The sequence below is a fragment of the Myotis myotis genome, unplaced genomic scaffold, assembly GCF_014108235.1.
Source record: "Myotis myotis isolate mMyoMyo1 unplaced genomic scaffold, mMyoMyo1.p scaffold_m19_p_9, whole genome shotgun sequence".
NCBI classification, from domain to species: Eukaryota; Metazoa; Chordata; class Mammalia; order Chiroptera; family Vespertilionidae; genus Myotis; species Myotis myotis.
In genome coordinates this window covers 34,728,167-34,745,054 of record NW_023416401.1, presented here as the reverse complement: position 1 = coordinate 34,745,054, position 16,888 = coordinate 34,728,167, and the positions used below count along the sequence as shown (strand labels likewise).

Below are 16,888 nucleotides of genomic sequence, written 5' to 3'. Positions count from 1 at the left end.
TGGTAAAAGCATTAGCATTAAGTCAAAGCTGGGTTGGGCTCTAAGAGAAAACTGGAATTTGTGCCAATACGGAAGAGACAAAAGGTTAAATATTCATGTTGTAGGGGGGCAAGATAACTGAAGTGCTGAGAAGGGGCAGTAGTAATTTAAAGAGAAATCATACTAAGAAAAAGTAGAAAATATGTTGGATAGGAGAGGTGTTTAAATATTAAATTTAAACAATTAATAAACATCCAGCAGCCATTATCAATTATAACTACAGCTCTATTAGTAGGTAAGACATATCTAGCTATTTCCCTAGGACAGTGTTTCTCAAACATGAGCATGTATCAGAATTACTTGGAGGGCTTGGTAAACTATAATCTACTAAGCCCCACCCCCAGAGTATTTGATTCACAGAGTATGGAGTGAGGGACAGGGGTTTGCATTTCTAACAAGTCCCCAGGTGATGCTGTTGCTGCCAGTCTGGAGACCACAGTGATGCTGGAGAATCACTATCTAAAAATAACTTGGAATACATCAAATACCCTGTCTCCTCAGAGGGCATGACACAGCAAACCAAAAATACTGAGAAGAATGGCATCCTCACAAGCTTGAGACAGGTGTTGGCCTTCCCAAGTCTGGTCCAAGCAACCTTGATACACTTGGAGCACTCAACTCTCATGGGCCTGGTCTATGAGATGAAACTAATCTGGACCTTAAGGGGCACTGGACCTCAGCCCCAAGTTAACCACCTCAACTCCCAGTGAAGCTGATTCTGAAAAAATAGCTCTATAGTTTGACACAGAGCTATATTTAACATCTTAAAACCAAACACCAACCACATCATTGCTTGACAGGTCTCATTTAATGCATGGAGTTCATCACACCACACCTAACCTGGCATTGAACCAAAGAAAGTACAGCACTGTGCCACTTCACCAACTGTAATGTGTAAATGTGTAACCACAACCCACCTGAAGACCCTCAAACCCACATCCAAGTAAATAATGAGAGCCCAAGAAACAGTGAGAACGTTCTAATGGTCCACTAATCCCAAAACAGTTACAACAGAGGTCTCCTGGTCACTTCTGCCCACCTTGAAATTTGTGGGAATACAAAAAGTTGTCATAAGGAAACAGCACTCATACCTAGAGGCATGTGCATATTATACCCTCTAGTTGTTGAGATGTCCCTGTGAGTTGTATTTAGATACAATTAACATTTAAAGACTAGACTCTGAGCGAAGCAAATTACTCTCCACAATATGGATGAGCCTCATCCAATCAGTTAAAGGCTTTATTAGAAAAAAAATATTGACTTCACTTGAGGAAGAGGGGATTCTGTCTCCAGACTGCCTTGGAATCAAGACTGCAATGTCAACTTTTTTCTGGGTCTCCACCCTGCCTTCAGACTTGGCAGCCCACAGAAATTCATGAGTAAAATCTTTAAAACAAATCTCTCTCTCTCTCTCTCTCTCTCTCTCTCTCTCTCTCTCTCTCTCTCTCTCTCTCTCTCTCTCTCTCTCTCTCTCTCTCTCTCTCTCTATATATATATATATATATATATATATATATATTCATTCTCATCAAGTAGGGACAGAAATTGTGAACTGCACTTGTCACAGGACTGCCAACTACTACTACCAGTTCTATTTCTCTAGGAACCCTAATAAATACAACCCTCTGAAGTTTACAAGCTCTTTCCCTTATTCGACAGTGATCAATCATCTCCATCTTTTTAAAATTAAGATTACCTTTTAAAATATACCAGACTGAAATGAAACTTACATTCTATTCCACTGTACATAAAAGTTGATCAGAAAAAAACAATTTTCAGTGATTGAAAAAAGCACTTCCATGTAGTTATACAAATTCTACAATTACAGGGTGAATTTCCACATTGAGTACAAACTCCGAGAAAGAGTCCAGAAACTGACATCTTACCAAGCTTCCATCCTGATTCACATTCTCTTTGGAATCCATACTAAGCTTCCTCTTCCTATTGGGCTGTTTCATTGCTACTTCAGCACTCCTTAGTAGTTTGTGTCTTTCTGCAAAATAGTGCCATATGAAAAGTTCAGGGGGGTTTGTTCCCTTAGAGGTACAAAAATAAAAACAAAACAACATGTTTTCAATTATACTTTTTACTAGAGGCCCGGTGCACAAAAATTTGTGCACTCGGGGGTCCCTCAGCCCAGCCTATGCCTTCTTGCAGTGTGGGACCCCTCGGAGGATGTCCACCCCAGTGGGGACCCTCACCCCATGGAGGTTTGGCCAGCCTGGGTGAGGGGCTGATGGCTGTTTTCAGGCTGGCCACACCCCCTTTAGGGTGGGGGTCCCCACTGGGGTGCCTGGTCAGTCTGGGTGAAGGGCTGAGGGCTGTTTTCAGGCTGGCCAAGCACCCTGGTGATGTAAGCTCCCAGCCTCTCCTTTTTTTCTTTTTTTTTTTTATTCTGGGATTTATTTACCTCCTATAATTGAAACTTTGTTGCCTTTAGCGGAGGCCTGCGGAAAGCTTGGCTTCCTCCATCACCAGGAGCAACCCACTCTTGCTCGCTCCAGCTCCGTAGCCACGGCTGGCTGAAAACAGGTATCTGGGATTTGTTTAGCTTCTATAATTGAAACTTCATTGCTTTCAGCGTAGCTTAGAGCCAGGCCGCGGCAGGCGGGGAACCTTGGCTTCCTCCATCACTGGAGCAAGCAAGCCTCCTGCTTGCTCCAGCTCTGTGGCTGCCGGCTGCCATCTTGGTTGGGTTAATTTGCATATAGTCTCTCTGATTGGCTGGTGGGCGTGGCTTAAGGTGTAGCAAAAGTATGGTCAATTTGCATGTTTGTCTTTTATTAGTATAGGATTATTGGTTGCCATAAATACTCTGATAAATGAGCTGACAGAAAAACTGTTGGTTTTATAACCCCCTAGTGTAACAATAAGTTAATGGGGAAAAGAGATGAGTTTTCCATCTCATTTAGAATTTATATCAAAAAGAAAATAGGTGCCCTAGCCAGGCTTGGCTCAGTGGACAGAGCGTCAGCCTGAAGACTGAAGGGTCCCAGGTTCGATTCCAGCCAAGGGCACATGCCCGGGTTGTGGGCTCGACCCCCAGTGCGGGGCATGCAGGAGGCAGCCAATCCATGATTCTCTCTCATCATTGATGTTTCTATCTCTCTCTCCCTCTCCCTTCTTCTCTGAAATCAATAAAAATATATTAAAAAAAGAAAATAGGTGTTCTTTCGTTTGGTCTTATCTACCATGAATTTTTTGTGGTTTGACTTTTACTTAGCTGATCTAATCAATTAGAATTCACTGCAATCTGCATATACAGCTCTGTACTCACATGGTCTGATTGTCCTCAAGTATCAAAGCAAAGGTATTCTTGGTAAGAGGTCTTAGTCATACAAAGCATAGCACAGCAATCTGGAACAGAGAAAATTTCAAAATGATTATGATTCCATTTTGTCATGACCATTCTTCAGTTCATTAATAAATAATTGTAGACATTCTTCGAAAAATTATTTTGAATGAGTTTTTTGATAGAGCAAGTGAACCATTTTGGAGAACCAATCACTAGTACTATATAAGTACAATTGAGCTGTAATTCAAAAAGTCATTCACTTTGAATAATTTTAACTACAGTTGACATGTACTTTTTTAAAGGTCTAATGTACCTAACTCATCTATAGTCCCCAATATTTTAGAATCATATATCCAACTTCATCCCTGGTATTTCCATCTGAACAAATGACCCTAAATACTACAAACTGAACATATTCACAACTGAATTCATCATTTCCCCTCTTACTGCCTCCCAGTTCTACTCTCTCTTCCTAATTGCACTAATGACACCATTGGCCACTCATTTACCCATATCTGCCCCTTACAATTGCCCATAATGGGCAATACACAAGAGCACCAAGCTAATGGGCGATGGAAGCTGAAATCTATCCTGAGCTCTGCACACATGCCATTTCCCCTGCTACAGGGTTATTATATTTGCCAGGAAGAAACTGCATCTTTTTTCTAATTCAAACAAAGACAACTTTGGGGCTAATGGACACCCTGATTTTGCCTGAACTAGAGACCTAGGAGTTAACATCATTTCATCCTGTACATTACACCTCACACTCGGTCACCAGGTTCTGCTGATTTTATCTATTAAATATTTCCTGAATTCCTCTCCTCGCTGTATTCCTAATAACTCCCTGACCACCTCCAATCTTATGCTCTAGTCAAGGCTCAAGTCTTACAGTCCCTTGGAATACTGACATGCCTGCTGCTTCCCAGATCCACACTTTTGCTGGTCTCTCAACCTTGGAATAACTTCCCTACTACTCACCCAGCACCATTTAAACCTCTTTCCTACTCATCTTTTATGACTCAACTAAGATACTTCATATCCTTGAGAAAAGCCTTCCTTGCTTACCTCCTACTTCCAATGGACCAATTATGTCTTACTTAAAATTCATTGTACCCATACTTATCTTTGCCACAGCATTCAACACTTTATACTATATTTTAATTTTCAGATGTGTTTACCCTTGAGACAAACATTGTGAACTACTGATCTTTATTTTCCACTGTCTAGATCAGCAATTTCAACCGCAAGAATTTTTAAAACATGCAATACCTGACTATTTAGTGAGGAGCACTGACCTCTTTTCCCTTCAATTGTTAAGTTAAAAAAAATGACAACAGCCAACACAGCAATGGCTGTCCAGTGTGAATGAATCAAAATTATATCTACTTTTTTTTTGTCAGATTGGCAAAAATACAATGTATTTTTTGGTGTGCCACAGAATTTTAGTAATTAGTTTATGTGTGCCACGAGATGAAAAAGGTTGAAAATCACTGCTCTAGATGGTAATTGGCTCACAGCAGACTCTCAATGTGTTTGTTCCAACTGCATAAGTATGTCTGAATTACAGAGCCTCAAACGCCTTAGGTACATTGGATATTAGTTTTTGATCCATACATTACTCTTTAGAATGCTGTATGACTGAAGTGAGCATAGGTCTCAAACTTAACTCCTTTCCTTTTTTCTTTCATATAAAACAAACGAAAACACTTCCTCATATTGATTTGCTTCTAGTCAGATATTTTTATCCTTAAAACATGTACTTACCTACTAAATTCAATAACATCGCATTCATTTTGTAGAATGTAAATACAATTTATCATGCCTAGCTGCCAGTAATACTCTGAACATCTATGCAAATGAACAGCTTAGACTTGCTGCCTTTAGCAAAATATGATTGCACAAGACATAAGCACTGCCAAGGCCGGCTTGCATTTCATAACTAATAATACCCCAGGGCTTGACAAAGTTGGATATGAAAAATTTAAAAACCTTTGCAATTTAAAGTGCAGCCAATAAGATAAACAAACCTGATACACTTCTAGCTAGACCAACAAACAAAATGAGAGATAATATTTAAATCACTAAAATCAGAATGAGAGAGGTTACATCAATAACGATCTTACATAAATCAAAAGGATTATAAGGAAAAACTATGCTGAACTTCTTTACCTATTTAAACCATCAAATTAGTAACTCACAGCCAGAGCTAGTCTTTTCTTTCAACATCTCTGACAAATTTTTGCTTATAATCCACTATAATCTTATGAGGTCCATCATTGACCAAAACTTCGGTGTGTGATACATGACTGTATGTAAAAAGTCCTAAAGAATCAACTAAAAACTAGTAGAACCACACACACAAAAATACTAGAACTAATAAGTGAGCTAAGCAAGGTTGTAGGTTACAAGATCAACATACAACCATTAGTTGTATTTCTATACACAAACAATAAGCCAAGATAAATTTTTTTAAAATGAGACAAAAGAGATAAATTGGCCCAGTACTGTGAAAATGGCAATAATTCTGAAATTAATTTATAAGTTAATGTAATTCTAGTCAATATCCGAATATTGTCTTATTATTAAGGCAGTGTGGTACTTGTACAGAGATAGGCTAATAGACCAATGAAACAGATAAGAAAGCCCTGAAATAGAAAGGTATACATGAAAACTTTATTATCAGAGGAGTTACAATGTCAACTGTGGGCTTTTCACATATGGCCTTTACTTTGTTGAGATAATTCCCTCTATTCCTAGTTTGTCGAGAGTTTTTATCATGAAAAGGTTCACAATTCCATCAAATGGTTTTTCTGCATTTATTGAGGTGATTATGTGATGTTTACCTTCTATTAATATAGTGTATCACATTAATTGATTTTGTATATTGAACCATCCTTTTATACAAAGGATAAATCCCATTTGGTCTGGTGTATGATCCTTTTAATGTGCTGTTTGATTCAGTTTGCTTGTATTTTGTTGAAGATTTTTCCATCTGGGGTATTAGCCTGTGGTTTTCATTTATTGCAATTTCTATAATTGGCTTTGATATTGGGGTAATAAGAATGAGTTTGGAAGTATTTTCTCTCCGTTTTTTGGGGGAGAGTTTGAGAAGAAATGGCATTTATTCTTGCTTAAAATGTTTGACATAATTCACCAATGTAGCTATTTTGTCTTGGGCTTTCTTTTTGGGGGTTTTTTGATTTGAACCAATCTCCATAGCAGTTATAAATCTGTTCAGATTTTTTTTCTTCATAATTTAGTCTTGGTAGGTTGTATATTACCAGGAATGTATCATTTCTTCTAGGTTATATAGTTTGTTGATGCTAATTGTTCATGATAGACTCTTTATGATACTTTTTATTTCTATGGTATCATTGCAATATTTTCTCTGTCATTTCTGATTGTATTTATTTGAATTTTCTCTGTTTCTTAATTAGTTTAGCTAAGGGTTTGCCAAATATATTGTTATTTTATCATTTCAAAAATCAACTCTTAGTTTTATGAGGGGTTTTTCTATGTTTTTCCTATTTCTTCCATTTTGTGTGTTTCTGCACTTATCTTTGATATTTTCTCCCTTCTGCTAACTTTGGGCTTAGTTTGTTCTTCTTTTTTATATCCTTGAGATACAAATTTTGCTTATTTGAGACTTTCACTTTGATGTAGATATTTATCACAATATACTTCCATCGTAGTATTGCTTTTGCTGTGTCCCATAAGTTTTGATACGTATTTTCATTTGTCTCAAGGTATTTTCTAATTTCCTTTTTTATTTCTCTCTTTATCCGTATGGTTGTTCAAGAGTGTGTTATCTAATTTCCACATATTTTCCAGTTTTCCTTATGCTGATGATTTCTCCTTGCACTCCACTGTGATTAGTAAAGATACTTGGCATGATGTTTTTTAATTTTTTAAGACTTGTGACTATCATTTGGCCTATCCTGGAGAAAGTTCCATGTGCTCTTAAGAAGAATGTATATTCTGCTGCTGGAATATTCTTTGTATCTATTATGTCCATTAGATCTACAGTGTTGCTGAAGTCCTCTGTATCCTTGTTGATATTATCCTGATTGAGTAGCCCTTTTATCATTCTTTGTCTCTTATGACAATTTTTTATTTAAAGTCTATTTTGTCTGATAAAAGTATAGCCACCCTATTCTTTTTGGGTTACCATTTACATAACATATATTTTTCCATTCCTTCACTTATCTAAGTAAGAATTCTTGACTCTCTTATGACAGAATGATACATCCTTACTCTTGCCATGTCTCCATTTGGAATGAACGCATTTAACTTGAGCTTGGTCTACACTTTCTTTGGCCAATAGCAGATGCAATGTGAGCTGAGACTTGAAACGTGCTTGTACAGCTAGTCTTGACCTCGTTGCACTACAACTATCCTCCATTAAAAGAGCATGCTTTAGTTATTCTTTGCTCCTTCAGAGTGGGTCCCAGAAGGAAAACAAGTAGAGCACATCTGAACATTTTCACATCCTGCAGCCAACCCCAGCATGTTAATAGCCTGGAGCTTTTTAAAACTATCTAGGCAAACCCAGCCTAGATCAGCTCAATCACAAATCACCCAAAGATTTATTCATGTGTAAATAAGCATGTGTTGTTTAAAAACATTGAGTTTGGGGATGGCTTGTGATGCAATATTTTTGGTAGGTAAAGCAGTCAGATGTAAAAATGCATACGGGGGGAAAACAGCAAACTATAAATAAGCATTTCACACAGAAATTTATGAAAAGTTGCTCAACCTTGCTAGTAATCAGGGAAATAAAGAATAAAATCATACTTAGATACCAATTTGTGGTCATTAAATAGCAAAAAATAAGAACTCTGACAATATTAGATGTTGGCAAGGTTGAGGAGTAGGGGAACTCTCATATTCTGCTGACAGAAGATAAACTGGATGAACTACTGGAAAACAATAATTTGGCCTAAATATGAAAGTTGGAGGTGATACAACAAATCCCATGACCCCAGGACTCCTGCACTCACACTCTATTAGAAGACAAGCTCATATTAATAGGAGGAAAAAATGGGTGAAAATCCAAATATCTATCTACAGGAATCTGAAACAATAACTTGTATTATATTCACAAAGTATAACATTACATAGTGAAAATTAATCAACTGCAACTAAATATGCAAGAACATAAATATTAGCAGTAATATTGAATAAATAAGCAAACCAGAAGTCTATATACTACTTTTGTTTTGTTTTGTTTTGTTTTTTTTTGTCTGTTTTTCTTTATTGATTAAGGTATTACATATGTGTCCTTATCCCCCCCCATTGCCCTCACCCCCCTACTCATGCGCTCACCCCCCTGGGGTCTGTGTCCATTGGTTAGGCTTATATGCATGCATACAAATCCTTTGGCTGATCTCTCCCCCTTGTTGTTTAAAGTATTGCGTATGAATCCTTTTCCCCCCCCATTGACCTCTCCCTGCTCATTCCCACACAAAACCAAGCAAAACACTCAATATGTACCTTAGATATATATCCTTATGGGGCAAATTATTTTTGAAGAAGCAAGGAAATGATCAGCATAAAATTCAGCATTGTACTCACTTTGGCAGCACATATACTAAAATTCAACATAGCAGTTGGAGAGGAAAATTAACATTATCATGATGTTTTCATTCTTCAGATGGATGTTGGCTTCATAAGTGTATACTTTTTCTATTACACCTCATACCTGGCATATACAATATGTTGTTTTGTATATAAAAATATTATAGAATTTTTAAGTCATTTTAAATGGTGCACCCTCGTCACTCAATATAAAAGCTGACCGAGGTAAAAGAATGGACATAGTACTTTTTCTATTAACTGAACAATCCATTTTTCCTATTTCTAAATCCTTTTGTCATCAAGACTTGTTGCTTTTCTCTTATACTTGAAAAAAATATCTCACTAGACCCTTTCTGAGCATGTACAATGTGCCGTTAGCAAGAGGCAGATTGCTAGGAGTATGCGTTTCTCCTCCTCATCTTCATGAGGACCACACTATTCTCAAGGAAGGAGGCTGGGAACGAACCAATAGCCTGAAGCCTTTTAAAACTATCCAGGCAAGTTCATCCTATATCAGATCAATCACAAATTGAAGGCTCAGAGATTGACGGCTCAAAGATTGAGGGCTCAGAGTCCTCTGAGATTTAACATCCAGGGCTCAGAGATTTAACATCTAAGGCAGGATCAGGCAGAAACAAAAAAATGTGTATAAAAATAAATATCCTCTTATACCCATGAATGTGACTGGCAAAGGTGTCTTATCAAGTGTTAGACAGAATGAAGCAGCAGTAACTCTCACATTGCTAAATATAAATTGGCATAACTACTAGTTACTTCTAGATATATAGAAAAACTGTTACATGTGCAAAAGGGATGTTTACTGTGGACGTGGTAATTGCTTCAGAAATAGAAATGCAACCTTAAAAAAGAAAAACAAAAAGATTCAACTCTAGGACTCTGGTTGGAAATACTCTGTAAAGCAGTGGTTCTCAACCTTCTGGCCCTTTAAATACAGTTCCTCATGTTATGACCCAACCATAATATTATTTTCATTGTTACTTCATAACTGTAATGTTGCTACTGTTATGAATCGTAATGTAAATATCTGATATGCAGGATGGTCTTAGGCGACCCCTGTGAAAGGGTCGTTCAACCGCCAACGGGGTCGCGACCCACAGGTTGAGAACCGCTGGAAAGGAACCTCTGTTCCCAGAAGGTTAAATTAGTAGGGATCTGGAGCTTCAGAGCGCACCAAGCAAAAGAGAGCTTCACTTAGACCAAAGCCGACACAGAATAAGGCAGGACTGAGTGTTGAGAGTGACAAGCCCCTAGATTCAGCACCACACCAGGACTTAGATTTATGAGCTAATAATGTATCTTTTCTGCTTAAGACAGTTTGAGTTGGATTTCTGTCACCTGCAACAAAGAGAGTGTGGACCAATAAAAACTTCAGAAGCAAACAACAGTGACAGCAGCAACAGCAAGAGGATAGCTGCCCTCTAAATATTTCCACAATGTAAAACACTGAGAGAAAGATTTGGACTGTAATTCTCACACTTCCTTCACTCATTAATCATATCATACTCTGTAAACTCTATCAGGACTTTAAAATGTTTTAGCACTCTTCCAATCATCTTAAAAGACCACAAAATTATGAAAAATTTCAAAACAAAATGTTTATTAATTATTTGAAATTTAAGAAAATATGACATTTAGAATTTTAGGGAAATGGCACAAAATAAAAGTTTTAGTTAAAGCTTTAAAAGAGTAGGAATCAATACTAATGATAATAAATGGTTTTTGAAAAATGTACAGGCAATAGTAGGTGAGATTTTGGTGCAAACAAAACACCTAATAGTTTATAGTAAGAGACTACAATATAAGGGGAGGAAAAGGGTGAAGTGAGACGAGACACTTACATACGTGTTTACATAACTTTGAACATAACTCCAGCTATATGACCAGAGGCTACAAAAATCTCCCAGGCAAAGCAATAGAAACAAGTCATACCTTTTTCAGTCAGCCACTTTCAGAGTCTCCTGTGCCTCTTTATGTTTGAGTCACTCAATAATGTTAAAATGATCTTTCCCATAACCCCTAAATATCAAATATTAATGTCAAACAGTGCACTAAACTCATCCTTTCTCTCAATTATGTCTGCCAAAAGACACATATATCTGTGGCCAGAAATATAGAACACATAAATGTACATAGTAAGCATTATTGAGTGGCCATAATACAATGTATGCCAATAATGCCATATTTGATTGCTAACAAAATACATTTTTACATTTTAACACAACTGAAATCAGTATGGTTTGAAACACTGCCAGCCAGGTAACAATTCTTATAAAATTATCACTGCCTGCCCATGTACAGAGGTGACTGTGCCTCCTCGCAGGTGGATAGAACAACTGTAACAAGCCATTTGCAGATTATGTGAAGAAGGAATAGGAGGCCTAGTTGTTGTCAGATAAACCATTTGATAATACCATCAAAATGTGCAAAATGTATGCCAACAGCTTAGAAGAAAATCCCAGAGATATAATTCAAACACTCTTTTAAGAAATGATTCAACATTGACTCTCCTGAAGGCACACAGAGTGATACTGTGTAGGAAAACACAGATGATGATAAGTGAGTTGAAAAATGATTCAGTAGACTTGGACACTGAAGATACATTTTAGAAAGCCTATTCAACTTAAAGCTAATATTTTCTTTTTTAAATATGTATGCTATAAATAATTAAACATGGGCCTAGCCGGTTTGGCTCAGTAGATAGAGCATATCGGCCTGTGGACCAAAGGGTCCCGGGTTCAATTCTGGTCAAGGACACATACCTTGGTTGCAGGTTCCTCCCTGGCCCAGACCAATCAAAGTGTTTTTTCACACCAATGTTTCTCTCTGTCTTTCCCTCTCTCCTCCACATTCCCTAAAAATCAATGGGAAAATATCCTCTGGTGAGGATTAATAAAAAAATAAAAACAACGAAATAATTAAAAATATATGTTTAAGCATAGGAGACCTCTTTCAATAAAATATAAATTCTTAGTGAAAATAAAATATGACATAATTGCTAATTGGCATTGTTTTTTCTTGCTCTGGCCCTTAAAATAATGAAGGAGCTTACAATAAATAGCATTTTATATTGGGTGAAATGTAGTTTCTATAGAGAAGTCATGCATAGCAAATCTACCTTCTAGCTTGTGGAAGGTACAGTTTGTTCTGGGGTAAGGATATTTACTTGTGATTACTCAAAATATATGAGCTGAATTCCTTAAAATATTGATTGCATAATTTTAACTCTCTATTGACATGTCTTTGCATCTTTACTCTGTCAAATCTGTGCTCGAGGTTAAATAAGATCATTTCATTAATTTCTGAATACTCCTTTTCTATATAATAAAAATCACTGAAAGGACTATGGAAGCCCAACAGCACCAAAAAGCATGTCATATATTAATGCCTCTCCTTGAGCCACTAACATTTTACCTATATCTCTCCACAGACTCCACTGAAAGTAGGGTACAGGCAGTTACCTTGCTTCTGCTAATGAATGCACAAGGAAACTACCACGGATGATAAAACTTCTCCATCTGTTCACTTCCTTTCCTACATTATGAGGATTTTTTTAAAAAGAAGATATAGTTGCTAACCTCGAAGCTAGAAGAAACTGAAAACAGACTGTTTTTGGCATTTCAAACTATCAAAAATATTTTTCCCCTTGGGTTTCATTTTCTCCTAAATTGTTCTTCACATCTTCCTATAGAAGAGTTAAATATTGATTTTTAGGGAGAGTGGGAGAGAGAAGGAAAGACAGATGTGAGAAACATCGATGTGAGAAAACCACATGGACTGGTTGCCTCCTGCACACACCCTGACCAGGGCCCAGGCCAGGGAGGAGCTTGCAACCAAGGTACGTGCCCTTAACCAGAATCAAACCCGGGATCCTTTGGTCTGTAGGCTGACATTCAACCACTGAGCACGCCAGCCAGGCCAGATGACTATTTCCAAGAAACTTACCCAAAGAAACAATCTAGCTAGAAACACTATCTTCATGTAAAAGTTCTGGAAAATGGAATACTATAATTCTAAAAAAAAAAAAAAATGTTATTTTATTATGTTAAAGAACATAGGGCTGGCTTCAATAAATTAATCCTAATGACTTAAAATCTATTAACTGAATGCAAGTCAACCTCCTGCAATATTAAAGTTTCATTAACTTACACAATTATGATTAAATAGTGACCTGCATAAAGATAAATTCTATCAACCCCATATTATTCTAATTTGAATTATTTTTCTTAATCCAAAATAGTGAGATCTTACACTAGTACTATGTGCATGCGAAGTGATTTGCCAGTATTTGTCTGAATCATTCCCAACAGGACTGGCCACGCCCATTTTCATAGGACCACAATCAAAGGCCACCTTAGTCAGCAGCAGGGTTGGGACCTCTGTGCCTTCTCCACTGTTCTGTCACTGAATCACAGCCCTCAAAAAACTTCCATTCTTTTCACCTCACCCTTATGCTAGTTGTCCCAAGCTCTCTTTTCAGTTACTAATAAAAGCCACATGAGTCATCGGGACTTCCTGTTTCTATACATTTTAAATAAAAAATAGGTCTGTGCTTGCACAGGACCTAGTGCAAGATGATATTTATGCTCCAAAGAATGCCTTGGGAAGAAGAGGATATTGCTTCTACTCATGAGGAAGCCACGGGCCAACCTCAAAGAGAAGGGAATCAACATAATAAAGACCAGAATTCTTCAAATTTTATATATTCTACAACTTAAAAAAAAAAATCTGTATGCACATCCTTATCATATATGAGTGGCTTTTTTCTGATTTTCTAGATCAATCTAAACATACTCAATTTTTGCTGTACCTTCTTTAAAGCACTGATAACTTATGAAATTAGTTCCCACTTGAAACTTTGTTTTGCCTGCTTAAGTCTATCCCAAAAATTGTAATGAAGAAACCCCATGTATCTTAAACAGAAATGGTGATGACATGCTGGGGTGTTTGATACTTGTGTATATTATGTTACTTTCCCATCAATTCTTGGAACATTATATGAAATTTCTAGAAATTTGTTGAGTGGAATTTCATAAGAGAAAATTTAGAAATATGTAAAAGCATAAATAAAAATCTTGAACAGTTAGATAACTAGTACATTCTTTCCATTCTGCAGTACATTTAATTTTGGTATCTTTACCATCCAACCCCATCACCCTTAATAAATGATCCATTCAAATTCCAGGTAGTGAAGATTTAAGAGAAAAAAGAGATTGCTCTCCTTAATATGAATGCAGGAGTCCTCCAAGTGCTGATTTCCTGACTTTAAATTACCCTTTTCAAAATGCTACCTACATAAACGCAACTGTGGAAACTTCCTTCAACTACTGGGCCCCAATTATCACAATCAGGACTTTTGAGAAAGTCACACAATGCATAAAGGACAGAGAATGGCAGGATTTTCTGGTCACTTAATGGATAAATCAGTTGCCTAACCATTACAGATTGTGTAAGATGCATAAATTGTCATACAATCATCAAAATAAAATTACTCATACATTCATCCATTAAACTATATCTTTAGGCTGACTTCATTTAGTGCTTCAAAGTTCATAATATAAACTCACTGTTCTCTTGAAATTCATGTGAAGACATGAACTGCAGCCACTAAAAAACTCCTTCAAGTAAACTATGGACAGATAAAGATAAAGCAGGGCAAACTTCACAAAATGTAAAATCTGTTTCACAATCTAACCTACCTTTCCCCTCTACCAATGTGATAAACTGATCTCGCTATATATAAATTATGCAGCTTTAAGCCAGGTACTTACTTCCCTGTTTTGGGAATTAGTGACTTCATTTATAAAATGAACTAGAGGCCCAGTGCATGAAATTCGTGCCCTCCCCTGCCAGCCCAGTCGCCCCAGCCTATGCCCTCTTGCAGTCCAAAGCCCTTGGGGGATGTCTGACTGATGGCTTAGTCCCGCTCCCTGCGAGGAGTGGGCCTAAGCTGGCAGTAAGCTGGCAGTCGGACATCATTAGCACTGCAACAGAGGCAGGAGAGGCTCCTGCCACCTCCACTGCACTCACCAGCCATGAGCCCGGCTCAGGGCTTCAGAGCTTCTGGCTGAGCCTGGCAGAGGTTTCCTGCATCTGAGCGTCTGCCCCCTGGTGGACAGTGTGCATCATAGCAACCGGTCATTCCACCGTTTGGTTGATTTGCATATTAGCCTTTTATTATATAGGACTAGAGGCCTGGTGCACCAAATTTGTGCACGGGGGGGGGGGTCCCTCAGCCCAGCCTGCACCCTCTCCAATCTGGGACCCCTCAGGGGATGTCCGACTGCTGGTTTAGGCCCGATCCCAGGGGAGTCGGACATCCCTCTCACAATCCGGGACTGCTGGCTCCCAACCGCTCACCTGACTGCCTGCCTGACTGCCCCTAACTGCTTCTGCCTGCCAGCTTGATCACCCCCCAACCACTCCCCTGCCAGCCTGATTGACGCCTAACTGCTCCCCTGCCAGCCTGTAAAATAGGATGGGGAAACTGAGTGTTAAGTAACTTGCCCATAGTTACATAGCTAGTAAAGGGCAGAGCCAGGATTCAAAGCCCAAGTTCTTAACCCTTACACTATGACCTTAGAGTTCATAAAATAAGAAACCCTGAACAATAAATCTTTCTTCTTGATGAGTTTTAACAAAGTAAATGATATCTGCAATTGAAAAAAAAGTTGTGACTTCATCCAAATTTTTTAATATCCAAACTTTAAAATAGATCCTTCTTCCTCAGAATGCCTATTAAATAAACTTGTGTTTGATGGAAACAGTTTATAAAATACTGATCCAACTCAATCCTTCTTACTTTACAGAAGAAAAAAAAAACGAAGTTCAAAAAATCAGGGACAAGTTCAACAGGGAGCTGACCACAGAGTTGGATCTGGAACACTGTACCTAAGTCCACTCCTGGGGTTCCCGCACCATGCCCACTGCTGAATTACAAGTACCCTCTAAGACAGTGGTTCTCAACCTTCCTAATGCCGCGACCCTTTAATACAGTTCCTCATGTTGTGGTGACCCCTAACCATAAAATTATTTTCATTGCTACTTCATAACTGTAATTTTGCTACTGTTAGGAATCATAATGTAAATATCTGATATGCAGGATGTATTTTCATTGTTCGCGACCCACAGGTTGAGAACCGCTGCTCTAAGAAGATAAGGCATTTTTAATGTTACCACACGTGCAAAGCAGATTCCTCCTAAACCAATAAAGTTTTAGAACAGAGAACCAAAAGAAGATTTACCCAAACAGGAAGAAAGCTGTAGCAAAAGCCAAGGTTTTATAGATAAGAAAGTAACCAGCTCCAACATCATAGCAGCTACTGTAGTTTCCTCATCACATAGCCTGTTCTCTTCAAGGCAAATCTAAGACCTTATCAGATCTTAGCTGGCTCAAGCATCAAAAAGCCTTTCTGTAATGTAAACTCACAACTTCTATACTCATCAAACTTGACTTTTTCAAATATTCAAACTGCCCTTGTTTCATAAAAGCAAATGAAAGGACAGTCCCCAGGGCAGTCAGGGCAAGGGGAAAAGGGGGTATACTGCAGTGCATTCCTTGTGGCTCCCACTTTCTGCTAAGAGAGTTTGTACAAAGTACAAGAGGTAGAATGATATTAAACTGAAGGGGTTAAATTGCAATTTCATTTCTAGGCGGTTAAATATTCAATTTGGCAGTCCTGATAGGATTTCAGGTGATGAAAATGCCTTGCAAATGAAAAGCATTTTGATGTTTCTGTATTTACTGATAAAAATCTAACATTTCCACTTTATGCCAGTTACATTCAGAGCCAAGTCCTACAACATAAAAGGCTTATTTACTAAGTCATTTAAGACATTCTGAAATGGTTTAAAATATAAAATTGTATAATTTCCTTAATTCTCAGGTCAACATGTGATGATAAAGCATAACCTTAACAGTATATTCCTGAGCAATTACTGAAATAAATTTTCACT

At 37.7% G+C, this 16,888-nt stretch overlaps 1 protein-coding gene across 1 annotated transcript in view; it reads right to left on the bottom strand.

Annotated features, from left to right (window-relative positions):
- The window catches only part of L3MBTL4 (L3MBTL histone methyl-lysine binding protein 4), a 222,369-nt gene that overhangs the window by 187,144 nt on the left and 18,337 nt on the right, over positions 1 to 16,888 (bottom strand). The window contains exons 2-3 of the mRNA XM_036322701.1: positions 3,317 to 3,396; positions 1,926 to 2,032 (exon numbers count right to left, since the gene is read on the bottom strand). Coding sequence (XP_036178594.1) covers positions 1,926 to 1,997 — 72 coding nt within the window. The 5' untranslated portion in view covers positions 1,998 to 2,032; positions 3,317 to 3,396. The remainder of the gene's footprint in view (positions 1 to 1,925; positions 2,033 to 3,316; positions 3,397 to 16,888) is intronic.